The 27,347-nt window shown below is 36.7% G+C and overlaps 1 protein-coding gene across 3 annotated transcripts in view; it reads left to right on the top strand.

Annotated features, from left to right (window-relative positions):
* LOC149067035 (serine/threonine-protein phosphatase PGAM5, mitochondrial-like) overlaps positions 1-27,347 on the top strand; it is a 38,505-nt gene extending 11,158 nt beyond the window's left edge. For all 3 annotated transcript variants that reach the window (XM_089252902.1, XM_089252904.1, XM_089252903.1), the window contains exons 3-6: positions 14,773-14,942; positions 15,093-15,307; positions 23,148-23,278; positions 27,167-27,347. In XM_089252902.1, coding sequence (XP_089109028.1) covers positions 14,773-14,942; positions 15,093-15,307; positions 23,148-23,278; positions 27,167-27,317 — 667 coding nt within the window. In that variant the 3' untranslated portion in view covers positions 27,318-27,347. The remainder of the gene's footprint in view (positions 1-14,772; positions 14,943-15,092; positions 15,308-23,147; positions 23,279-27,166) is intronic.

The raw sequence follows: 27,347 nt of genomic DNA, 5'->3' as shown, positions 1-27,347 counted from the left end.
TTTTAGACCCCAGGGACCTCTCAGTTACCGGAAACCACCGGAGGACCCCCTGGCAAACCGGTAAGGGCCAGAATGTTCGCTTAGTTTGGCAGTCGGCAGGTGGGGTCTTTCGGATGTCGAACGAGAACGGGCCGGAGGTCGGGCTGTTGATGTCCCATATAAATTAATTTCCCTCATGACGACGATGTCGCTTTTTTCGTGGAGGGGGTCTGGTTCAAATTCTGTATAGGTTGGGCGAGGCTTAAGGGTTCGTCCTAAAAAATATTTTCATTTCCATTAAAGGACTTCCCGGGGGAGTTATTGCAAGTCTCGTTATGTGGAAAACATAGAGTTGCACTCACTTGTTTTCAGCGGGAGGCTGTAGACCTCCATTGGAACATTTCATTTCTTTTTGTGTTATTTGTTTAATGTTTACATAGTCGGGAGAGTCTGATCAGCTCTCTGGGTTTTGTGATGTTGCCAAATTTCTGATGTGATATTTTCTTTGTGATGTTTATTAATTATTAACGCATGAGTATGCAAATGAGATATTTTTGTTGAGGTGAAAAGGCCTTGCGAGGACGTGTGGTCCTAAAATTTTATGAAATGGGTGTATAAATTCCTCCCTCTTTGGCTAACTCTTCTCTTCCTTTGTTTTGTTCATTCAAACTAGAACCCTCTAGTTGGACGGTTCTCCGTCTTGCTACCACATCATTTGGCCTTAGGCTGGGAAAATGATCCAATAGTTATTCAGAATGAAATAGTTTAAAGTGTCTGAATTTGTTTTCCGGCAGGTCCGGAACCAAAACATTATTTTATCTTCATAGTTGAAAAAACTTCATTGCTGGTATTGGACGGAAAATAACATAGCAGCTGGCCTCGTCTAAAAGTACGTGCAGTAACGTAACATCGAGCTGATCCGGCCCTCAATCGAGAGGCCCTCCTGGAGTTGGTCCAGCCCTCAACCCAGAGGCCCCCATGGAGCTGACCCGGCCCTCAACCGAGAGGCACCCTGGAACTGATCGACAAGATCCCTTCTCCAACTGAGAGATCTCCGCTGGTACTGACCAGACTACACTGCACCAAAGTGACTGTCAACCACGGCTTCCCGACCGGCAAATAAGAGACTGATTATTGACTGACCATAAACTGGTGAGAGGGTTCCTTTCTCAATATCGAATAGAGGGTTTTATGTAGAATAATCTTGCGTTAAAATTGTGTAATAATGCCCGAACTTAATAAATATTTTCATGCGAAAGTTTAGTTGTGATAATTTTCCACTTGTCGTTTGCTACTACAGTTACTGGATATTTCTAACCGGGCAAGCAACCCCCATAAGGGACGTTGCATATGCATCTTGAGATTGCATTGAATATTCATCATTGATTACATGAATTATTAAGGGACTCTGTGTGACCTCTGAAAGTTGCTCCGGGAGGTGGCAGGGGTCTTATGTGGCCTGAGCCTTCTAGGTTCCAGTGCCAATTAGGTGCTGTATACTGTATTTAATGAACTTTCAATTGAAATTGTTTTTAAAAATTAAATTTTTGAGTGATTTTTTTTTATTGTACTATGATTATGATGTGTCCTGGGGGGATACCCCCCCCCCCCCCATGGCAAAGTTGAACGTTCATCACTATTGACAAGCTATAAGCCAATGTTGGCATGCCTGCTTACACTCTTATTAATTCTTACTGACTGTTTCCTATCTGTAATAAAAGATATAAACCAGTGAAAGGGAAGGTCTCCATTCAAATATTTTTTAGTTTTTCAAATAAAATATCCTAATTGGCAAATGCATCACATGCCTTGCTACAATTTGATATGTAATTCACAAATTTAGTTGTAGCCATTTCAGTGTTTATTTTTCCTCTGAAACCAAATTGACAATGCAAGTAATAATTAGTAGCTTTTAAATAAGAATTAATTTGTTGTTTAATCCATTTCTCTATTAATTTTGACATAATAGATAGTATTGAGATTGGCCGTGGTAGGAAGCTGACATGTTCTTATCACGCTCCGCTAGCCGACCAATAGCGGTAGTTATATCCGAAACCATTGCTGAAGCTGTGCTGTCGGTGCGCTATTTTGTGTTTTTCTTCATTCTCAGGGGTTTTATTTAGCGTGTTTATTTTTTGGATCAAACATTGCTGTGTTTTCTTTATTTTTCTAGCTTGTGAGTTTATTCTCTTTAGTTTGATTTTGTCAAAGAATTTTTTGGACTTCCATTGTTGAATTTGCAAGATAAGTGTTTTTCTTATTGCTCTCAACTTTTTTAATTTTCTTTCGTATTTTTGGTTGATTTAAATTTTAGTTTCTCTCTCTTAAATTTTAGTTTCATTTTTAGTGCACTTTTGCCAGGTTTATGACCGTTGCTCGTTTTTGTCAATAATCAATTTTTTGCACCATTTTTCGTGTTTTTCCCGTTTCTTTGATAAAATTGCGTGAGTTTTTTGGGCATTAGTGCTAGCAAACTATTCCCCGGGTATTCTCAGTAATTTTTTTTTTTTTTTTGGTCCTATTATTTTAGGTTAGTGAATAGGTAGTCAGCTAATTCTAATGGTACTTTGTAGCGTAATACTTTAGAGTGTTGTATTCTTTATACACATATACATTTTCTTCGTGATTTAGTGTTGAGCATTTTATTTTACTTAATTTTTTCGTACAATCTATTACGTATATTTTGTGTTGTAATGTATTTTTCGTTGTTTTAATTTCTTGTTAACATTTCTCATTTTCCTATTTTTATTTATTATTATCTAGTTTTAGCAATAGTGTTAGTATGCCTCAACCTCGACTGCAGTAGTGTATTTACGGGGGGGGGGCTGAGCGGGCTATAGCCCAGGGCGGCAAATTCGGAGGGGCAACGAATTTCGGAACATAAAAAGAGGGGAGAGAAAAACTTTTTTTTAATTCACGTTTCACAAATGTGTGGAAGTGCCATGTGTCATTTCTATAGTAAATAATATATAATTATTAAACCATATTGTTTATTTGTGTTTATTTTCTGTTTTTTCTCCACACAGACTGTCGTTCAAGTAAAAAAAATATATATGATTGTCTAACCTTCCTATTTACAGTGTTATACACCACCTTCCTAAATAGTATTGTCACAATAAGAAGTGGGAGGGTGAGTAGGCGTCCAGTGAAGCAAAGAGCAGCACTCATTTCAAGTTACTGGAGGTGTTGGAAAAGAGACGAGTTCTGCCGACATCCCCCTAAAGGGGGGTATCTTCTTTGGAGGGCTTTCTATGGGGGAGGTGTTTGTACCAACACCTAGAGCAGACAGCCTCCTCCTGAGATTTGTGACGTCATTGAGATCTGTCCTCGAGAAACCCATCTTTCCTGTAAGAAAGTTTTTCAGCAGCACCACATACTATAAAGCCCATGTTATATATTTGACCCACGTTGATCTTATATTTTTTCTTGGTGTCATAGAAAGAGATGTTGAATTAGTAAAGAATTGAGCACTCGAATAGAATAGTTTATACTTATAATTCAACATTATTTATAAATTTGATTATTCAGACCTGTGGAATTGAAATTTTGGAAAATTGTCGTGAAACTGATGAACATGCCAAGTTTCGTGATGTATTTTTGGTCACTGATTTTAAACGTGGCTCATTTTTGAATATCGTGTAAAAAGTTTTCGTAAAAATTGATTTCGGTGTAACAGCAGAAAATCTGTAAAATATGTATTATATTCTAATATTTTAAATACTAAATTAACTTTTTAAAGAATTTTTTACATAATCTATACCACCGAGGGCTTCGTTTGAACTCCCAGGTAAATTTGAAGAAAATAATTATTAATATTTTTTAATAATAAAAATAAAGCAGTAACTTTGATGAATAAATAACAAATAGACCTATGGGGCTTGGTCATAGAAATTATGTACCGGAAAGGGCTCCATGGGTCAAAAACTGCTGATCTATACTATTTTTTTTATTCTATAGCTTTCAATGTTAAAAGTAGCATATGACAAAGAACAAAAATGGAGGGAACAAAAACAGTTTAATTACTAAGAATTTCCTGGTTTCCAAGTATTTACTGGGATATTTGAATTCAAAAACGGAGGAAAGTTGGGGTAAAAAAAGCCAGCAAAAACTAATAGACAATGAATTTTTGATAGTTTTGGAATTCAGATATCTCTGCGAATATTGCACTTAGAAACGTGAAAATTTCTTCGTTGGCATCAGAAGAGACAGGGCAAGAACTTCTTAATTCGGTTTCTGGGCACAAGTGCTCCATATAAAAAGTAAATTCTTTTCATTTTATTTTAATAAATATACAATCCCTTGAAACATGAATGACGTAGCTGAAATTCCTTACTTCGCACATTTACATTTCGCAAAAATATCTGTCACTGTTTTTTTGCTATTCCCCATTTGAAAACCGTCAGGCGATTGTGGGACACAATCTGTATATTCAAGTAATGCAAGCACATTCAAATCACACGAGTGCACAAACCACTGGCGGAAAGCATTTCATTATTTCAAAATACACTTTAGGACGCGCGGTTAAAGATAATATGTATAGAATAGAAAATGTAATACATTATTAATTTTGTTGCTAGACTATATAACCAAGTACGCACAAAGTATCTCAGCACCAATCAATGGTGCTGAGATAATTTCATATGCGAATGTATGATATGCATCATACATTGGAATTAAATTTATCAGTGTTTTTCATCTATGTGTAGCAGCCTGCAGGCCGGAGGTTGAGCACCCCCCTCCATTATATGGCAATCGTTATGGATCGGAATAGAATACGAATACAGGGCAGAAAAGTAAAATTTAGGCGCAACTATATACAGTACCATTTTTTTGTTTGTTTATGATTTATTAGTAATGTCATGGGGGGGGGGTAAAAAAGTTACTGTAATGGGAGGGGGGGCGGCAAAATTTGTATAGCCCACAGGCGGCAAAAACAAATATGGCCCTGCCTCGACTAGTGTTGTGTAGAGTTTGAGACGGGAGGTTTCCCTGATCTAGGGGTATAATAGCTAACAGTTTCAGCTGTAAGGAGTGTTTGGATAGGGCAAGGTTGGAACTCTAGGTCGAAGCATTACGAGAGCGAGTTAGGGTTTTGAAGGGCCCGGTTATTACGGAGCCACTTGTCGATGAAGAAGCAATCTCCACGAACAACTGAATGAACGCCAGAACTTTGCCACTGGACTTATCCCGTTGCCGAGATCTCTTCCAGCCCAGCTTCGTGGCAGAGTCTGGAACACTTTATTTAGTGTAAAAAAAAAAAACAAAAAACATACAAACTTTTTTACAACATATTTCCCCCGGACAATTGGGTACTGTCGCGATTAACAAATTTTGTGGTGATTACAGACGAGATGGGATTTGGAGTTGGAGAAGTTTCGGGGTTTAGTTAAGATGAATGTACACATATTAGGATGGAGGTATGTTTTAAAAGCAATTGAGCCCCCCCCCCCCCAGCCATCTCATCTGTTATCTTACACTTGCCATATTATATACACAGGATACAAAAAGAAAAAGAAATGAGAATCTTATTGTGAAATAATATATATATATATATATCCATTGGAGCGAGTCATCTCGCTTAACACCTTATTGGTGAGCAAATGGGTTTGATAACTTGCGACTAGAAGCCAGCATCAGTTTTATTGGGTTGAGTTCACTCGCTCTGGTGGATTTAATGAAAATATACAAAATAGAAGTATTGTGTGGGGGAATATATACAATTAGGGAGCACCCGTGGCATCTCGCTTAGCACCTTATTCGGTGAGCAACATGAATCCGACAATATGAGTATGCACGTGTGTTGTGGACATGAAATGCATGGACAACTTGAATGGAGGAAAGAGAAATGCATACATTTATATACATATATATAACTGCCAGGTCGAGCCGTCTCGTCCTAAACCTATTTTGGTGAGCAATGTGGGCTTGATTTAAATGGGGGATTGTCTGGAGAGAGCCTTAGCTAAGGATCAGCTTCAGTCTTGGTTGACTCGATCTGGCTGGTTATATTTATATTTTTTTAAAAAATGAATATATATATATAATATAAACTACCTACATGTGTAATGGTTATGTCGTCTCGCCTAGCACCCTAGCTAGAATAGCGGCATGAAGGACACTTGTGGTTATCACATTTACATCATTGTAACGGGAATGTCATAAAAATTCTTGTTCGGGTCCCGTTAGTACATGCTATATCATGTATTAGTAGTGGCAGTCATGCGGATATGATTTTTGTTGTTGTTTTTATCCATTTCTGGTTTTTTTTCTCCCACTTATTTTTGTAATATTTAAAACATTATTTTATAAATCTGGTGGACAGATTTCTTGTTTTTCGTTGGCGTGTATAGATCTGACAAGGCTTGTAATCCTTGCTGCTGTGTTTTTGTTTTTGATTATTTGAGTGAACCATTGTTTTCTATTGTTTTCGGAATATTTGTACATGTGTAGATGTTTTGTAAATTTGCACTCTGTTGCATAGTGAACAGGAGTACCCACCATACCGCAGGCACATTTGTCTGTTCGGCGGCGTTTCCGTTCGTGTAGATATATAGGGCATGGGCCGTGTCCTGTTATGAAGATAGTCACCTCCTTATTCCAGTTTAGTGTGTTGTACGTGACTCGAGGGACAATTTCATGCACTTTCCTAGCTGTTGTTCCTTGGTCCCAAATTTGCTGCCATTTCTGGAGGGTTGCTTGTTTAAGTTGTCGCTTCAGGAGCGTTAGTGGGAAAGGGTTATCAAGTTTATTGTCACAGTTGATTGCAGCTTTGGCTAGAGAGTCTGCTCTCTCTCGTTTCCAAGATTACCTACATGGGCCTTGGTCCAACCTAGGAAAATGTTTGGGTTATTTAATAGACGCCGCCTTAATACACGTACTATTGTGTTTCTATTTGTTGGATCTAGAAGTGCTTGAAGGGAGGAGCGGCTATCAGTTATTATTAAAACTCGCTCTTCTGCTCCCGTTGCATATTGTGCAGCTGCTTCTATCGCTAACAATTCTGCTTGGAAGTTACTATTGTTTTTATCTAGCGCTGCTTGCCACGTTTGCTTTTCTGTATTGTTTGTGTATACACAATAGGCTGCCCCGACGCCTTCATCGGTTTTGGAGCCATCTGTGTATATGTGGGTGTTTGCTAGTTTTATATCGTGGCCGTCAATCGAAATTTGATTGGGGATAGTTGAGCAGGAGGGGTGGTGGTGCCAGCCATGCTCCCGTGCTTCAAAGTTATTGGGGTCAAAGTCTAGAAGTTCTGGTGGAATGTTTTTCCTAAACCTAGCTGCGTTTGTGTAGACTGCTTCCATTTGGAGCTTTAGGTGTAGTGGGCAGTTGCCTGTGATCACTTGGAGTCCGAGCGTAGCTGTTGTGTCATAGGATCCGGTTATTGTTAAAAGAAATTTCCTCTGTGCACTATCTAAAGCCTGTTGTGTTTTTTTGGTTGGATGCCTATACCAAGCTGAGGTGCCATGGGCCAAGAATCTCTCGACCACCATCTTGTAGATAGTGTTCCTAATGCTTTGTGAGATGCCCCAGGATTTTCCTGCTATTTTAGTTAGTTTAAAATGAAAGCGAGTCGCTTTTAGTTTGCGTTCATTGATGTGTGATTGCCAGCCGAGGTCTTTTTGGATGGTTACGCCTAAATATTTGAGATTGTTTACGCATTTAATATTTTTACCATTAATTTTGATCCTAGGGGGATATTTATTTTTTGTGAAACAGAGAAATTGTGTTTTTTCTGTTGAGATTTTGAGGTTATGTTCATTAAGCCGATTCGAAAAATCGTTAAGAATTTTAGTTGCCTTTGTCGCTAGCTGTGATACATTTACTGACCCTATCACAAAGGCAAAGTCATCAGCAAAGGCTTGGATATGGGCATCTTCCGGGAGGGGGATTTTTAGGGCTTGATTGGCCACAAGATTCCATAAAGCTGGTCCACTACACGAACCCTGTGGACAGCCAATATCCTGTTTTCTAACCGCCAGGCCTTCCGGTGTTGTGATTAAGACATGTCTATTTGCTAGGAGGTCCGAAAACATTGATTTAATATTGTTAGGGAGGGGAGCTTTGGACAGTTCTTGGTTTATTGAGGAATAGGTCAGGTTGTTAAAAGCTCCTTTAATATCGATACTTATAAAGGCGACGTCCAGTTCTTTGCTCTTGAATTCGTTAATTTTAGTGAGTATTAGGTTGAGGGCATCATCTATAGAATTACCTGACCTAAAGCCGAATTGAAGGTTAGAGTTATAGTTTTGAGATTCCAGGTGAAAGTTGAGTCTTTGAGTCAAAAGTTTTTCAAGACATTTACCTCCTATGGGCAAAAGGGTTATTGGACGATACGAGTCTATTACATCTGGTTTTTTATCTGGTTTTTGAAAGAGTATTATTTGCCCTATCTTAAAGATGTTGGGGAATGTTTTTAGTTCGAGGCATTTGTTGAACAGCGTGAGGAAAAGAGTTGGGTATTGTTTGTGTACATGCTTGATTATCGGGCCGTCAATACTATCAGGACCGGCTTTGTTTGTCGGGATCAGTTTTATAATCCTATCCACTTTGGCCGAACTGAATGGAGGGTCATTGTAGTTCGACGATGTCATAGTGTTCGTGCTCTGTGCGAGGACGTGTTAGGTGGTGTGGGAAAGAGTTTTTCCAGAATTATATTAGCAAAATCTCTTTGGGTTCCTTGTGCATCTTCTCCAAGAAGTTTGAAAAGCTGGGAGGGGATGGTACTTTTGGATTTAACTGTTTTATATTGTTTACCATAAGGATTAGAAGCTTTATTACAGAAGTCTCAGAAGGTTTCTCTTTTTGATTTGCGAATTAATTTATAAAATTTTGCTCTTTCACGTTTAAATATTATATAAAGTCTGGGTTTTTCACCTGGGGAGGCTTTTTGTGTTCTAAGCTGTAGAGCTTTGAGTTTATTTTGTGCGGCATTTACTTGGGGGGTCCACCAGGAGGTTTTGATATTAAGTTTGGATGTTTTCTTTTTAAGAGATTTATGGCAAGCCTGGAAAATTAAGTTTTCCAACGCTTCCGTTTTGGCGTTGAGATCCTCAGAGGTGTGGCAATTATTAATTAAAGTTATTAATTTGGGGATGTCCCTGAGATGCTTGTTAAGTTTAGAGAGACCAAATTTACTTTTGAATCTTGTGAGTGAAGTAGCGTTGGCAGAGATGTTTAGTTCTATCAGAATGTATTTATGAAGGCTGGCTGAGAAGTCTGTTGTTATATTTCTATTTAGACATTGCACTATTTCTGTGTTTGTTGTGAGAGTTAGGTCGGGCCAGCCTTTTTTGTCACCATGGACATATGACGGTGGGTCTGAGTTTGAGTGATGGAGAAAAAGATCATGTCCGCCAATGAATTGCTCTATCTCTTTGCCTCTACCGTTAAGCCTTGGATAGTTCCACAGCGGATTTTGCCCGTTTAGATCAGACCCGATCAGTGCTTGTTCCGGTTTGATTGCATCGAGGATAATTGCAATTTCAGGGAGTGTTTCTTTCAGGTCACCATGGGGAGGGGCGTAGGCTGAAATCAGAGTAAGAGGCTCGAAAGAAAGTTTAACAGCGACTGTGTGATTAAGGGTCTCTATTAAAATTGGTTTTATGTTTTGGTTAGGACAGATTATCGCGGCTTTATTTTCTTTTGCTAGCCAGACCGACCATGATTTTGGGATATTGGGTATTCTTTTATTGTAGATGTAGGGCTCCTGGATGAGGAATATGTCGATTTGATATTTATTTGAGATTATTGGAAGTTTATCCATGGCCGCTTTCGTGTGGTCGCAATTAAGTTGGATTAGTTTAATGCTAGATTTATTAATTAATTGTGTAGGAAAGAGGTGGGACATGACATCTGGCATTCTATTTGAGCTCGTTTTTAAATTTCGGATTTAGTTTTGTAGTAGCCAATTGTACTGAGGGAATTTTTTATTTAAAATATTAAGGGAATTATTTGTAGTTTATTTTCTTCCTCAGCCATTCGGTTAAAGCCCTGTAGCAATGACATGTCAGGGATGATGCTCTGTGTCCTGTCGGGTATTTTGTGTAGTGGTCGTCATTGCTCATTAAACAGTTGATGCACCTGACACGATCCTCCGTGCATGTGTAAGTATTGTGCCTACCGGAACAGGTGGCACAATATGGTGTTTCTGACTGGCACTGGCCTGTGGTGTGTTTGTGGGATTGGCACCTTGTGCAGCGTCGTACTTGAAGATACTCGCGCACTCGGTAACTTTCCCAGTGTATGAAAAGTGATTTTGCCAGCAGAATGTGTTCTAGTACCCTACCAGGGACTGCCACTACAATGTGTGTTGTGTCTGGTTTGGCCGAGATTCTAGAATCTATGTTGATCTGCCCGGGTGCCAGCGCGATTGTAGATATGGCGTCAATAACTAGTTGGTCAGTTGTATTACTTGGAACGCCATATATGATGAGTTTTGCTTGTGTTGTCATGGGGGTATTCGCCTGCCATTCTGAGTTGTGTTGTGTCAGCTTCTTTAGTAGTTGCTCGAGCCGGTGCTTGTCTTCCTCAATGGGTAGGTCTATAGCTATACCACTCCTGATCGGTCTTACTTTTTGAATGTTGATGTTGTGTGCCGGTAGATCGACTTTAGCTCTCAGGAATGCCTTGAGCTTGGCCTGCTCGTTGTGTATGTGCTCATCGTCTATCAGGCTTTTGAATTGTATCAGGAGGGTGTATACCTGTCTGTTAAGACGGAGAAGTTGAGCATATGATTGAGGTAGAGAAGGGGGGTCAGTGCAACAGTTAACAGTGTTGGAAGAAGAGGTTGAAGCAGTAGCATGTTGAGCAGAGGTTGAAGTGATAGGATGTTGAGCAGAGGTTGAAGCGGTAGGACTTTGAGCAGAGGTTGAAGAGGTAGGGTGGTTAGCTGAAGTTGAGGGCGCTTTGATTGCAGGTTGTGAAAGTTTAGTGGTTTTAGATGAGAGTTTGTTGCGAGGTTTTAACAGGGTTTGATGGGTTTTGATAGGGGGAAGGATGTAAAGCACAGGATGTGGGATATTAAGAGGTTGTCCAAGGCGGCGGTAGGAAGGTTCAGTGGAGGTGCAAGAGGAGGATTTTGGGATTATAGAGGGTGCATGGGGAGGGAGGTCAAGAGAAGGACGAGTGTTGGAGGTGGTACGAGCATAGGATTTTGGAATAATAGATGATCTGGGAGGAGGATCGAGAGAAGAATGAGAGGAGCCGGAGGAAGATGGGTTGGGAGTGGAGGTAACAGGGAGAGAAGAAAGTGTTGTGGAGGAAGGAAGTGGAGTGTTGGTGGATGTGGATGTAGTGGAGAGAGGCTGGGATTGAGAAACAGCTAGAGGAGATGTTTGGGTTTCAGATGAAAGTGTGGAAATAGGATTTGGAATATCGTTAAAGATTGATGTGAAGGAGGGTAGGGTTTGGGTAGAGGCGAAGGCATGGAGAAAAGAGTCTGTCTGGATGTCCTTGTCCATTGTATTCCTCGCTTGTGTTGTTTTGGTCAGCTCGAGCTTGATGATCATGGACTCTAGGCTGTCTAACAGTTTGTGAACCTCAATAGAAATATTGGTCAGGCGACTTTCTTCCGAGTTGTTGTTCCCAGAGCAGATCTCCCTAATTTCATCTATCAACTCTTTGGGTGTTTTGTCGGATTCATTCATTGTTGTGTCGAGCGTGTCGGGGAAGGTGGTGTCGTTTCCCGTTGTAGAGACATCATCCAAGGAATTGGCCGTCGGGCTGTCTTGGTCGTCAAGTGATAGTCTCAGAGAGAAAGACATGTCAGTTTTGTGTGTTACTAAATACGACCTCGCACTAAATACGAACTGTGGAAAATTAAATTAAATCTAAGAACAGTGTGTGGCTCGGCATGTGCATGTGAAAATATCAAAGAATGCCATTTCGAGAAATATTGTATAAAACTATCTAAAATCTAAGAGAATAAAAAAACAAACAAAAAAAAACGTGCACTATATATATATATATATATATATATATATATATATATATTACATGAAGTACTACGGAATGGTTATTCAACTACGAGAGCGGACAGAAAAACTCGAAAAGAAAAAAAATTACAGCGAAGTACAAAATACTAGCTACCTATCCAATGGAGGGATGTCTGAACAAAGAAAAAAAAATGGCGCTAGGGGGAAAATACACAAAAACGTGGCTACGTTAAACGACGAGAAATGTATAAAAATACACGTGGCATGAGGATTAAAAAATAAATAAATAAATAAAATCTGATCAAACTATGAGACCTTTATCGAAATGGCACGTGTAAAACGTTAAGAAAACGTTTTGGCTAAACGATATGAAAATATATATATATATGTAAAACACTAACCTGAATATATTCCGGGACCCAAAGTACTCCTACATTGATTAACTAAAAAGAACTAACACACAGAATAATTGTTCGATCAATTTTTTCCGGGATCTTGTAGTTCTGGCCCTGTGATGCTGTTGTCGAGATCTCCTGGCGTTGCACTGGTCTTGCTCACTTCGGTCGTCTGGACACTGCAACCTCGATCTGCTTGCTTCAAGTCAGCTGGGCGAGCACTTGAATCGGCAATCCAACGGTTATTATTATTTGCCGAAATACCGCATAGTTAATTGTTTGATCTTGCAATGTATGATGCTAATGGAAATCAAGATGCCGCCGGCTATGACGCTTCGCTACCACGAGAAAAGTTGGCTGGCGTAGAAAGGGAAATTTTTTACCCGGGGGTGAAGCAGATACGCGGCACTAGCGTTGTGACGGTTTGCGCGTCGGCCAGAGCAAAAAAATCGTGCGGCCTTCCTCTACGAAGGTCAGGGAAGGATCGTCCTCCATGAACAACTACAGTTTAGAGGGTGAATGGGTGATCGTGTATAAGGTATAGAGGGATTTATCATAGACTATTCTATGGTTAGGAAACTAGGGAACAGAGTGTGTAGAGATTTTCGGGGTTTCAAGCACCTCTTCCTGGGGGGAAGATTAGCAATGTTCGAGATGTTTTTCATTGCAGAAAGTTGCCTTTGCGAGTAATCCTGTCGGTGGGAACGAATCAGGTAAAAGCGGATATTAGTGAGTGTCTGTCAGAGTACCGGGATTTATTATTATTGGCTAGGAGGGGGTATAGATGGCAGAAGGAGTGACACCTTTTATAAAAATATCTTTAATTTAAAATGTATACGGCTGGACTGCATAGTAAATTAATATAAAAACTTTCCTCTCTCAACAACAAGCGCTGCCATTCATCAGCACGTTCCAAAACCAACTAATAGGTGCACCACACACTATTTCCGCACTTGTAGCGTGCAAGTCCTCCTTCCAGGTGGCTCGAAAACCTAATAGAATCATAGGAAGTACTGTTACCCAGCTGTTAGTTGCATGAGCCTTGATAGCAGACTTAATCGATGGAAGCGATCTACTTGACTATTTGCTTCTGGATGGTATGGTGTGGTCCTCTAGTGATTGGTTCCCAAGAACTTGGTTAGAGCTTTGAACAAAAGAGATTCACACTGAACACCTTGATCTGAGGTGATTCTGTTAGGTGAACCGAACCGAGCAACCCATCCAGCATATGGCATGCTGACATATGGCCACAGTGTCAGCAGAGCTATCTGGCGTAGAGAAGGCTTATTATTTGCATATGTCTAAAACTTTTTGGGAAAAAAAATGTTGAAATTTATCAAAAAATGACAAAGATGACTTTTCCGAGACTAGATTTTTAACAAGCCTAGATTTTTTTGAGAAAATAAATAGAGATCAATATGAAAGGGACTTTTTCAAGTTCGTACTCGATAATTTTTTGCATCAGCATCAGAGATGCCATTGACGCGTCAAATACCCGGAATTTCAGAAAAGGACGCGTAAAAATATTGTTCATGCGTCCTCCAGGACATGTTCTTTCCTAGTTCTAAGAAAAAAGTTGAGAGAAAAATCGCAACTTTTTTCCCTTCCTTTTTTTTTCCCTTCTTTTTACCGTGTATCATGTACCTTGAAAAACTGATTTTACTACTTTGTACACTAATGTATTGATATACACGCTGGTTGTTAAAGAATAAGATGAGGGATATTTGGTTGCTTCCCTGAATGAGGGGTCTTGTACAGAAGTTTCAAATTTCGGATTTTTATTACCCTGCAGATTTTCTCCCTTCCTTCTATATACGGGAAATTGCGGTACTTTCGCGGCTATCGGCCGGCATTCAACGATAGCATTTATATGGCATAAATTCATCTTGTTCCTACAATATTGCGAATGCATGTTTTTTTTTTTTAAATCGTAAAGGATTGGAACGCCCGTTCAAATTGTAAAACCTTCCCGATATCGTGGAAAAAAACTGAATCTGTAAAAACTTGACTTTGAATATCCACAGTTTTGTCATCTAGCTGCTTTATACTATTCACCATTTTGCATCGCATCGCAGAAATCATGGATGTGTAAGCAGAATCTAATTTTGACTGATTGTGGATTGGAACAAGTGGCCTTGTTCCCTCTCCAGCATAGGGGGGGGGGGGGGGCAAAGTGCTTACGTTGCTTTTTGCGACAGAGCTTGGGTGTCTCACGGTTTCTCCAGCAGCTAGTATATCTGTGCTTGGATAAGATATTACCAATAGAAAGTCATTCGCATAATTATATGGGAGGTGGGAGGTTTGGAAGTTGTTCTTAACAATAAAAAAATTAATATTTTGATTTGTGCAATTCTAGTCAGTTTGAAATGTATATAGTCAGTCCTCTGGCTATTTATTGAGATTCGTTATTGCCTGAGCTACTCAAAATAAGTTTTTATTTAAACTGTTTGTTTTTCTTACAGAAGAGAATCAATGAGACCTAACTTTGCCAAAACACGTGATCATAAAGTAACTGATGGAGGAGATGCGAAGGAAAGCCGTCCAACTGCTACTAGGCATTTGTTCTTTGTGCGACATGGACAGTATAATATGAAAGGGTATAATGACAGCCAGCACAAACTTACGGTTTTAGGTGAATAAATATTATTAAAAGCATGAAACGAATCTTTTTAAACTAATTCTCAAGAATATTTGTAGCTTTTGTTAAGCTACAAAGCATATGTGAAAAAAACCTATGTTTAAAAATAGTGTTTGAATATTTTTTTGTTGCAATTTTATTTAGGGCAATATCAAGCCGAATGTGCAGGAAGAAGATTAAAAGAACTGAATTTTGAATACTCTGCAATAATTCAGTCTACAATGACAAGAGCTCAAGAAACTACCACATTTATCAGAAAACATTTTCCTAATACCCCTTTAATAACCACTGAATTACTGTGTGAAGGTGCACCAATACCGCCTGAACCTCCGATCGGACGCTTCAAAGCTGAGATGAAGGTGAGTGACCTGCTTAAAGAGGCTTACATTGATTTTACTTTCCACGTTCCACAGTTTATTCTGTTTTATTGTAAAGTTCATATTGTCAATACTGCAGTAGAATCAATCCGAAAATGCTCAATATTCTTCCATTGAGTCCCTCAAAGTTTGTTAACACAAGCTTAGAACTTCTGCATTTCTGCCTCTTGAAATACATTAGTTAAAAAATATTTATTCAAGGAAGTGTAACATGATGCAAAACATTAAAAACAGATAAAGTTAAGACATTTCTTCACACTAGCATCACAATTTCTCCTAAACATCGAATGGCACATTGGCAAGCTTTGACTGCTCCGATGACTCACATTCATTCACCAAGTCGTGTTGGTAAAGCTCGAAAAACGCTTGTAAACGTATACATTCAGGCTTTTACCAAGTGCTTTGGTAAAAACTGACATTTAGCAACTTTTGTGAAAATTTGTAAAATTGCAAATTTTTTATTTTTTATACATTTGAAAGTTTGTCATTTAGTAATCACAACGATCCTGATGCTAATTGAAATCATAAATAAAAAACTAGTCATTCAAGTTCATGAATTTTTCTAATTTCCTACACACCATCGAGTGCACATGTTATGATTATTTTAATGATCATTGGCAGTAAACTGTAATTACAGCTCATTTCATGTTTTTTTCACCTCGGCATTAACCAAAACCAATCTGTAAATTTTGCAAAAAATTTTACTAAAACTAATTATATAGTAAAAAACTAAGTATATATATTATAACAACTATTATATTGTTTTGATATCCATCATAATAACTGTAATTTACAAATTCTGAAAATGATTGATTACGATTGTCTTGGCAAATTTATTGAATTTAATTTATAGTAAATTTGCCAGCAGGTGTTTTTCGAATAGCCAAAAATCTTATTACTATTAATTATCTTTAAACGAATTTCCAATCAGAGTTGGTTCAAAGAATTATTCTTTAGCAGCGTGGGTTTCAAGCGCAGTGAGTAGGAGTTGTTCCATTTTATTTTCTGCAATTTTTTCACACCGCTAGAAATCCTGTGTGAAAAAAAAATGCAGCGAGATTCAAAACCACTTGTCTGAACTATCCTGTATGAATCTTTTACTCCTTTTTTTCATAAAAAATTTGCTAAATTTTGTTGGACAATTATCTACTCTACTGGTAGTTTTGAAGCTCTTTTTAAGTGTGCTTTACTATAGATATTTTGAAAGCCTCATGTAAGGTATTATCTTATTAGCACTGTCCCTCTCCCAGGGGCGGCTCGATCTTATCCGCTGTCCAGGACTGTCGCGAGACAGTTTAGTTTTTTCAGAGGTTGAAGTTACACCGAAGAGGTTTAGTTGTCACTCTCCGCTGTCCATACGAAGTTTTTTTAACTGCTGGCTGATGCAAAGATATATTTAGGAAAGAGAGAAATTTCATCTGCACTTGCGGTGAATCGAACCCACGTCCTATTACTTTCCGGGTGAACACCCTAGACCAAAAAGACAATGACTATCTCAATCTTTCCTTGGAGCTTGTGTCAGGGTTGTTTGGTTTTTTATAAATCAAATAAAAGTGGCCTAAATATATATTTTTTTCCTTGAAAAACATCATATTGGTTTATTAGCCAAAATTTTTCATTTTTACCACATTTTATATTCGCAGGGTACATTCTGATGGTATATCTTTAAATGGCATAAGTTGGTATAAGTGGTTTTTTTCAAAAAGTCCCATGAAAGTGTCCTGAATATATATATATATTTTTTTTCAAATGAAATATCTTAGTTATTTAAAGTTATATACAGAAGCCAAAATTTCTCATCCTAATCATATTTTCTAACCTTTGGCTACTTTCTGATGCTCTATCTTTAGCAAATTCATGAATAAGGATTGCATCACATCTAAATGTAGTGGCATTATCTCACAGGATTTCTTTTTCCTTTCACAAAGAAGCAGAAACAGTAGTGACACCATCATGCTAGGGGCAGGTGGTCCTATAATCCAATAGACACCAGCTGTCCCTAAAGGACAAAGACCAGTGTACACACTAGTATTTACATTACTTCACAGACATTTTCATTCCCATAAGAAGTAGCACATCTCCTACTGTATATCTCCCAGTCTTAATATTCAATAGTTGTTTTTTTTTATTCTTTCACCACTAAGCCCAGTTAATCAAGGTTCTACTGTCTGTGGCGTAGCCAGGTTTTGGTCCGTGGGGGAGCGAAATTGTGAAAGGCGCCATTTTCTGTTCATGCTTAAGGCGCAAACTTAAAATTATGCATTAGTGGAAAGAACTTTAAATTTCCCAATTTAAAAAAAAAATCAGATTTATTTTGTTTTCAGTGGATGTTATTTTTCAAATTAAATTAATTACCTTTCAATTGATTGATGTATTTTAATTTTTTAATTAATTTAAAAAAAATGTAAATTCCATTTTGTGTTTTGTGTATTTATACAAATGCAAACACCAAAAACAACTGGGAAGTCACCCTAACAGGTAGTTGGAAAAAAATTTAGATTAAAATATAAAAAATGATAGGAGAATATAAAATAAAAAGGAAAAAAATTATTTTCTCTTTCTCTAAAATTATTCCGAGATATGACAGTACAGAGTAATCTTCATGCTTCCATTTAATCGCTTTTATCATGTAACACACTTATCGTAAGCACGTATCACATGTGCACTACTTCTACTCAATTGTGCATGTACTTCCAAGACATTTGTCTTATGGAATTTCTAACAAATTAATGCATGCCGGAAAGTTCTTTCTTATATTATGCGTGACCATAGGCGTATGCAGAACCCCCCCCCCCCTTTGCGTACGCCAATGTACGTGACCATAACGTATATATGATGCCATAGTTATGCATGGTTTTGCCACCTGTCTTCCATATTAGAAGTAAAGTGGCAGATGCCTGAAGTTTCGTGTTATGCAAATACCACGGTGAAAGCCTGCCTGCTTTCTGCGGGAAGGCTTTCGAAACGAAAGATCGGTTAGCGCATTCGTACCTAGAAATTGAAAAAAAAAAAAAAAAAAGACTCGCTTCAGTCAACTGCCACTGTGCTACTAGTGGGGTTCAAACTGGGATGAATCTATCATGATGCCCACACGATCGCAGTGGTTATCATATATTACTAGATTGTAGATACACAAGTAGAGGGTGGCCTGAATCCAAAAAAGTTTAGGAACCACTGCTTCAAGCGAATTAGTGTGTGCCAGAAATGTATCAGTAATCTATTAAAGTATCTCTGAGTCGTATTTGTAATGCCACTGCTCATCTTCTGAATCAAAGTAAAAGTTGCAGGTGTATAAATCGATTGAAATATTTTTTATATTTTATTATCTACCTACTTCCTGTGGAGATACTATTTAAAGGGGAGTTCTGCTCGAAGTTGAAAAACTTGAAAATGCATTGTGCATAGTATATGTATTTCTTGTGAAATAAATTCATACAATGTGTTTTAAGACAAATCAGATTAGAATGAAAATATATGAGTGATGAATTGTACACAAACTACCGCAGAGGTTCTCAAATTTTTTCCATCCGCTGTGCCCCGTTACTTTAATCAATGTTTGCCTGCAGCTCCCCAGAGCAGTTTAACAAAGAATCTCTTTGAAAAATCTTTGGGATGCTCCGCAGTACCCCCGGCAAAGGTTGGTGACGCACAGTTTAAGAACCCTCTGGACTAACAAGTTCTTGGAGTTTTCCCCTCGTAATTTGACCAGAGAGCCTTCGGGTAAGTGCTGGCAAATCTCACAACACCATAGTTCATATTAGAAAATACCATAAGCCCTCGGATAAGCGCTAATTGAAAAACACTAGATAATTTTTTAAGAGTAGACGGAACGTTTCGTGGACACTATCTGTTTTTCTGAAATGCTATTATGTATGTATTTTCAGTTACTTTTAAACTTTCCTCGTAATACATGAGCAATTCAAGGCCTGGTCCAGGTATCTCAAGTGCAAAAGGGACTTCAGGAAGATGAGATCCAGTTGACATTTTTGGAGAGTGAACTGCTAGGCAGGAATTTCTGAACAGGTAGAGGGCCTTAGAAAAGTCCCTTTGATGCTCGTAAGACGACCCTGCATGTAAGACGACCTATGTGTTGTTGTGGAAAATAAAGAAACAAATAACGCCCAGAATTCTGCTTTAAAAAGCGATGAGTATATATAGTGCATTTATATTATTTCAGAAATATTAACGGATTCTCAAAGTGTGTGTGCTCGTGGCTCATTGCCACCCTTTTTATGCCACAAGTTTATGAAACACTGGATTAATTGGAGGGAAGATATACGTGTCATGAGTTAACAAACACACCGGCCCCATAACTTTTTCCAGGGAATAATTTCTCCGATTCGGCACACTGCTGCATATGCATAATGATGAAACAAACAATGATTCATAGAAAAGAGACACTACACTATTCTCTACATATCAGAGCGCTATTGACCCAAGATTATAAGTTTTTATTTACCCACCTTTAAGAAAAACTCTTCCAGAACCCCCTTTTGGCCCCAACATCGTGGGTTTTTTAGGGTTCAAAAGCTCATAGCAGTTTTCCACCTTTTCCTAGTCTTTGACACTGCCCTATACATAAGTTATAAGCTAGTAGCTCTTGCCAAGGCACCTGCAGATAACGTGGCATTTCTAGGCACTATAAATCTAGCTAAGTCACCCATACATAAAGTAGTATTTCTAGGAGCTCAAGCTCTACCTAAGGCACCCAAAGAAAAGGCGGTACTTCTTGGAGCTTGAATCCTAGCCATTACTTCATAGGTTCAGTGGTCTGTCCACAATAGGTTCCCGTGCCTAATTTCTTGAAAAGGTGCCTTAGTCAATGCTCTTGGTGGCCCTCGAGAACAGAATGAGCATTTCGTGAACGCCATATCCTCATACCTATGAAAGGTATTTCTAGGAGCTCTACCAAGAACGACCAATAGCAAGAGAAAAAGTTACAGCTAGAAGCGGGCAAGATTCTACCCTTTAATAAAGGTGGGTAACAGAGGTTGATCTGAACATGCTTCCAGAGGAAGAGCAATTGTCAAAAATGGTAATGAAAACCTCAACTTTCTTTTTTCCTTCTTTTCTTAAGGATTAGTACAAACCCAATCACTGTGAAACTGCAAGAAGCGCAAATATACATGTAGATTTTATTCTCCTTTACTCATCATTTTAGTCAATGAAGGTGGAAAATGAAAAAGTCAATATTTTTCAAGTTTTTTAAAGATCAAAAGTCATTTAGAAAAATAGGCGCCAATGTAGGCAAAATTTCGATTGGGGGAGCAATCGCTCCCCCGGCTACGCCACTGTCTACTGTATAGTAGTAACAAATTTATGAAAAATAATCAGCTATCTACAAAGTCATTATAATTAAAGTTTTTATTCCAAAACTATACAATATATACAACTGGTCAGAATGAATTGAAAATTTGCATGGATACTCCTGAAGAAATTGAAATTTCTTTGGCAAAAGGAAAAAGTACAAGTAATGCAAAATATTGCAAGTAGATGATGCTGTACTTGGCCAGCAGTATAATATATTTTGTGCAACCACATCATTTCATCACTTCCACAGCATCAGTGTGTGGATAGAACAACTTCTATCAACATGCACATTGCAATACCAACAAAGCAGCTGCTGAAGACCAATTTTGACAATAACAGGATGCATCTTAACCCTTGCAACTTCTGGCTGGGGGGGAAGGGCACCTCAAAATATTGTGATGCCATTGGTTACTTGCAATCTCCAGCGCATCCCCTATATGTTAGAAGTTCTTTGGGAATATTAACGTGGGGGTGCGTTTGGTTTAATAAAGGTGAATTGCAATCGCATCCACATCATGACCATGGCATACTCTGATCTGTTGTTGAATAAGAATTTTTGTGCTTTCACCTCATAGCCAGCCAGAACATGGTAGACAACATATTCAACATTTCTTGAGTAAGTTGTAGTTATTTGTTCAATTACTTCACTTTTTGTGATGTTTCCATGAATTATGAAATCGTGCAACACTATAATTAAGTTATCATTTTGCCATGACTGGGTATTGTTTCCATTCTACGAGAAAATTTCCCACATATTGGATGATGTCATTAATTTTATATTTTTAATTATTTTTTTCCCCTCTTTATTTAATAAAATTCCATTTCTTCAGGCATATTCATGTCAATTTTCAAGTCATTCTGACAATCATTCTTTTTTAGTGTTTTGAAATCAGAACCTTAGTTATAATCACCTTGCATATCGTAAATCATGGTTAAGTAATCTGTATTATTTATGCTTCATTAAATAAATTATATTCACCTAATTTTTATTATAGTTTTTGCAAAATAGCTTCCTAATTAAGCATACTGAAAGTAACTGGAGAAAAAACATCTTTATATTATATGGTTAATAATAACATGAAAAGAATTTTCAAACACGAAGTAATCCATTGAGTTAAGCAAAAAATAAATTTCAAAAGTTGGTTTTTGTTAAAATGTAAGAAATATTTATTGATTAATTAAATATGGGAATAGTGTTAATTATATTAATAAACATTTTATTTTAATTAATTATTATAAGTTTGAATGATTTTTCAGAAATTTTATTGTTTTTAATGTTAATATTATTTAAACCAAAAAAACCTGGTTTTTTCATTTTTTTCACCAATTCTGATTCAAACCCATGGACCCTGAAGGTAATCTTCACGGTGAAAGACAAACATTTTACCACTGCAGGATATTGTGAGAAAACTATTTATTAAAATTATATTAATCAATAAGCACTTATTGAATGGGGTGTTATTTTTCTACCCTTCCGCAGATCCATACCATTACAACTCTCAAAATAATCAAATGATAGAAAATAATAGAAATATAGATTTTTGAAAAATCCCTTATCGTCCAGCTACTTTCAGCAAGTAACTGAAATTACAGCTCACTGTATCGCCGGCATCTTTCTGAATTTTTACTACATTCAACTGGAATTTTTATATATGTTGCATATTATATCTGACTACCATATTATGAAGTATTATGAACTAAAAAATAAATTGATATTTCCAGTGCATGTGTAATTAAAAATCATTTACTTAAAATACTCTAAATTGTTAAATTTTAAAATTTCTTTACAGTATGTTTAATGTATGATGTCAAATTTTCTATAAGTTTCTTAGAAATTGGTTGAAAACTCCACTGTTATAAACAAGAAACATGAGATGAAAATTTGAAATTTTTATGAGAAACATTTATATCTTAGTGACTATATATATATATATATATATATATATATATGCTGTTTTCACAAAAATTCATACAAGAATTGTGCAAAGCCATTGGAATATTCTGTAAAAATTAAAAATAATTTGCAGCTTTTTATGATACAGGATTTGATCAAAAAATTTTTTCTTTTTAAATTTTTTGCCAGTCTCTTAAAACATTCGTGACCGAATCATGTGCACTGAAAAATTTGAGTTCGATCAAGTATTATGTTTACATGCTGTAATTACAGAACAAATTACAGTGTGATGCCATAGTTCATTTGCTTAAAACTGTCAATTGGTCATAATAAAGTGGCCACTCAGTCTATGCTTGCAAATGATATTGTCATTGGGGCACCCATAGGTATATGGTCATTAGGCAAAGGGAATTGTAGTAGCTATCAAAAGCTTTGGAAACACTGAAGTAAATTAATGAAATTCACTGAATTATTTCTGAAGTCTCTTTCTCACTGTATTATTCATATTCTAGTTTAAAGCCTTCTACTCAGCATACTAATGAAGATATTTATTCATATTTTCAGCATTTATCTTCCATTATTTCCTGTCAATTTTTCTTCACTGTTCCATTTATGTAGTTTTTTGAAGAGGGGGCTAGAATTGAAGCTGCTTTCAGAAAGTTCTTTCATCGAGCTGATATTGACCAGAAATCTGATAGCTATGAAATATTTGTTTGCCATGCCAATGTGATACGGTATTTTGTATGCAGGTGAGAGCAAAAATGTGAACTGTTCATTTTAATCATAGTTTGTGTTTTTTTTCATTGAAAAAGTTGTTAGTCCATATGCAATGTGTGATACCCTCTAATGTGCGTGTTTAAAAACTTAATCATATTGGGACAGTTCAGATCATGGGTGCACAGCATTGGCCCACAAAAACAAAAATTGTTTGTGAAAATAGTATCAGGCTGAACAATAAGTACACTGCCATGTGGTTTGCGAGCACTAGTCATCTGTGTGCTAGCTTAGTTGCTAGTGTAAAGGACTGTGATTCTCTAAATATTAGCTGGTTCAACAATTACCTGTTTGAAATTAGTTTTTTAAATTGTTCATAATGATGGAAGACCAAGGTTGTGCACATTTTTAACCAATAACTATCCATCTAGATATCTGAAAGCAAGGTAGACACGTTTTTGACAGCTTTAACAATAGTTTAAACCAGTGTTATCCAAAAATACAATTTTGAAAAGATTTCACACCTCTCCAAAATTTTAAGGGTATTTTCATGATAACTGCAATTTTTTTTATTAATGAGATTGATAAAATAACTCTACAAAAAAAATTACCTAAATTTTGAGAGAGTATTTTCACTCCCCAACAAATTTTTGAGGCATAAAATTGAATTTTGATAAGTACTGGCAAAAAATCGATAAAACACTGGTTTAAAACAGTTTTCCAAACTATTTTTTTCATTCCCCCCCTCTCCCTGATTTCTTCAAAAACTTGTTTTCTTATCAGGGTTGGCAGGTTTTCGACACATAGTAGTTTTTGATGGTTTAAACCAGTGTTTCCCAAAGTGGGCAATATCGCCCCCCTGGTGGGCAATGGAATGGTCCAAGGGGGCAATAGAACGTACTGATTTAACATAGGATCCTATGGGTTTACTTCAGTTGGGGAGGCGATGAGAGGAAAAAATTTCTGATGAAGGGGGGCGATGGAACAAAAAGTTTGGGCGACTATGGTTGTCATGTCAAAAAATGTCAAACTCATTTGACATTTTTCTCAAACTCAACTACATTTTTAATTTTGTAATGTTGCCAATAATGCTTTCAAAAATAAGTATTTCTATTTCTTGGAATATGAAATTATTTATGAAATTGAATTTAAGACATTGTAGGACACTTGAGGATGAATCTTCTGTTAAATAAAATAGTGTCTTATATTACCTGATATTTAGTTCCTGTTTAGTTGATGATTAGTTTTCGGTATCTGAACCAATAAGATGATGGCCAGGCTATACAAATTGGGAAAAAAATATAGGCGCAAACCGAATATATATCAGGAGTCAAGTGTATTTTTTTTCTCAGATAATAATTACACAACTGTAGGCGCCAATATCAAATTTTTTTGACTCCACGCTGAGCCAAGACAGCCGGAGAAGATTTCAAAAAAAATATATCAAATTTTTAGTCGCCACGATGATCTGTTTTTGGCAAGTCTTGGGCTATGAGTTATCGTACAAAAATCAGTGTATGAAAAAATTATGATTTTTTTAACAAAATAAGGAAATCTGTTTTTTTTTTATTTAAATCAGATTTTTTTTATTAAAATTAACTGACCACTTATTAATTAAAACAAATCTTGTGAATCATTAAGAATGCATATTTTCATATCATCTCTTTTTCCCCTAATCGCTCAAATTTAATTGAGCATTAATGAATAAACTGCTAGCAAAAAATACAAACACCAAAAATCTGTGCTTATGTAACATGAAAGGACATTGAGCCCAAATTAATTTCATGGATTAACATTTTTTTTATAGAGAAAAGTGCTTTTATTTATGACTTTCCACCCCACCCCATTAAAGTGGGCTCAACTCAGTATCACAAATGATGCAGACATCTCCAAAGGGCCATTCAGCATCAACTACATAAAACAAATTCTATTGATAATATTGTTTCTTGCACAATTAATGGATGTGTTTCGCACGTGCGACTTGCATGATGTTGCTTAACCCATTTGCATCATAAGCACATATTATGTGTGGAAATTTCCTGGCCATTATCACCAAAGCACATATATGTGCGCTAGTTTTTTATGCATATGAACAAAACACTAGAGTGCAGAGCCATAGCACGCAGTCATGGGCGGAGATATGGGGGGGGACATTGCCCCCCAGTGTCAAAGGTGGAGTTGACTGATCTAATGTATATATGAATTGACATCATCGTGCACCCCCAGCAATAATGACCATTGTCCCCCAGACTTCCAAGTCTATCTCCCCGCCTATGCACGCAGTTAGTGGAAAGTGATGATTGCAAATGGATTAAAGTATTGTTCTGGGTAAAAGCAATAATAAAAAATTAATAAAAATGGAAGAGTTTGATTCAAATAGTAGTGAAAAAGTAATTAGACCTACAAAACGTAGACGTATTATTGTGATATCTTCTGACAATGAAGTGAGTGATCAAAGTAAGTAATTTTGAAATATTTCTAACTTTATACAATAAAAAATTTTTTGGTGATATGGGCCAATTTTCCACTTTTTCGAATGATGCAAATAAGTTAATAGTTTACATATTTTTATTCTTTCACAGATTTAATTGGGTTAGTTAATAGGGTCAGTTAATAGGGTTTTGATTTAAAAAAAAAAAACGAACTCAAAATTTCAATATGAAAAGTAAAGTCGAAATTCAGTGATATTTATGTTGGCACAAATCTATATTATTTAGAATCAGTAATTAGGGCGTAGAATTAAAGGCTTTATACAAAAAATAATTCCTCTGTTTTTTAATCAGGGGAACTTTAGTGCCACACATTTTAATGCATTGAAAATACTTGGTGCAGTTTAGCTAAGTGATAGTATAGCTATAGTGAAACATAGGGAGTTTAACTCCCCTATGTTTTTGTGCAATTTTTTCCTATGCACAAAATCTGGAAATAGAGCAGCCTTCTTTCTGCACTGTATCTAGGGATTAAGTTCAAGTCTAACTTTTTTAATAATGAACTTTACCACATATCAGTAACATGCATACCATACCAGTTACTTCAATATCATTGGAATTATGTAAAGAAAAAACAAAATTTTTTTAATTTAAATTGGTGTACTTCGGCAAGAATTGTTAGAAATAATATCATTGTGTGGTGTATCTACCATTTTTTATGGTAGATACACCACACATGATTAGAATTATGATTAACCTTCGATATTATGTAACTTTTTTTATCTTATAAGTTTGTTTTTTATAAGTGTGTTTTGGTATTGTTTATATGACAACCATATTTTTATGGGCATCTTTTTATCAGCCACCTCGTTGGGCATTTTGCCTGTTGTGGCGTTGTATTTGTATTTGTATATTATTTCATTTTTTTGTTTCTGTGGATTCATAAACATGATTATATGTATGAAAAAAAAGGCGCATAGTATTTATAGTCTCAGAAAGATATTATAGTATTTGAATTGCAATAATCATGTTTTCTAATTTTATTTGTTCTTTCTCATTCCTGAGCAATGAGAACACATTCCTACTTTCCAACAAAGTTGAAGAGCAGGATCGTAGGGGCTCCTTACCAAAAAAATATATATATAACATTTCTCACTGTGAGTAAGTCATCACTTACCCTTACCTGTGAGACTTCCCTCCCATTCTAAAGAATTTCTGGCTGGAGTGTTCTCCAACTAAAGTGTAGGGAATCTTTAAAAAACCAAGAAAAATAGGAACCAACAGAGTTGGCCTACGGTTTGAAATCGGCTTACTTACTGCACGGTTGTTATTATCACTGCAGTGGGGTTAAACTGTGCTAAACTTTTCAGTTTTTTCTCAAATATTAGGGGTATTATTTATTATCTTGTTCCTTTTGTTTTGATTACAATTTTTTTTTTTGTTGAAAGTTTTTTTTTCAAATTGCTCTTACATATGTTGCTGCTTGTTGTTCAGAGCTCTGCAGTTTCCTCCTGAGGCCTGGTTGCGATTTTCTCTTCATCATGGAAGTATCACCTGGCTTTCTATTCGACCTGATGGCCGTGTTATTGCTTATATTATAGGTGATTGTGGACATATCCCTGCTGATAAATTAACCACACATTGATGTACTTAACTATTAAAAATATTAATTATA

Source organism: Pholcus phalangioides, unplaced genomic scaffold, assembly GCF_987345545.1.
Source record: "Pholcus phalangioides strain wild (caught in Gottingen) unplaced genomic scaffold, Ppha-v1.0 ptg000031l_1, whole genome shotgun sequence".
NCBI classification, from domain to species: Eukaryota; Metazoa; Arthropoda; class Arachnida; order Araneae; family Pholcidae; genus Pholcus; species Pholcus phalangioides.
This window is presented reverse-complemented; position numbering and strand designations above follow the sequence as displayed.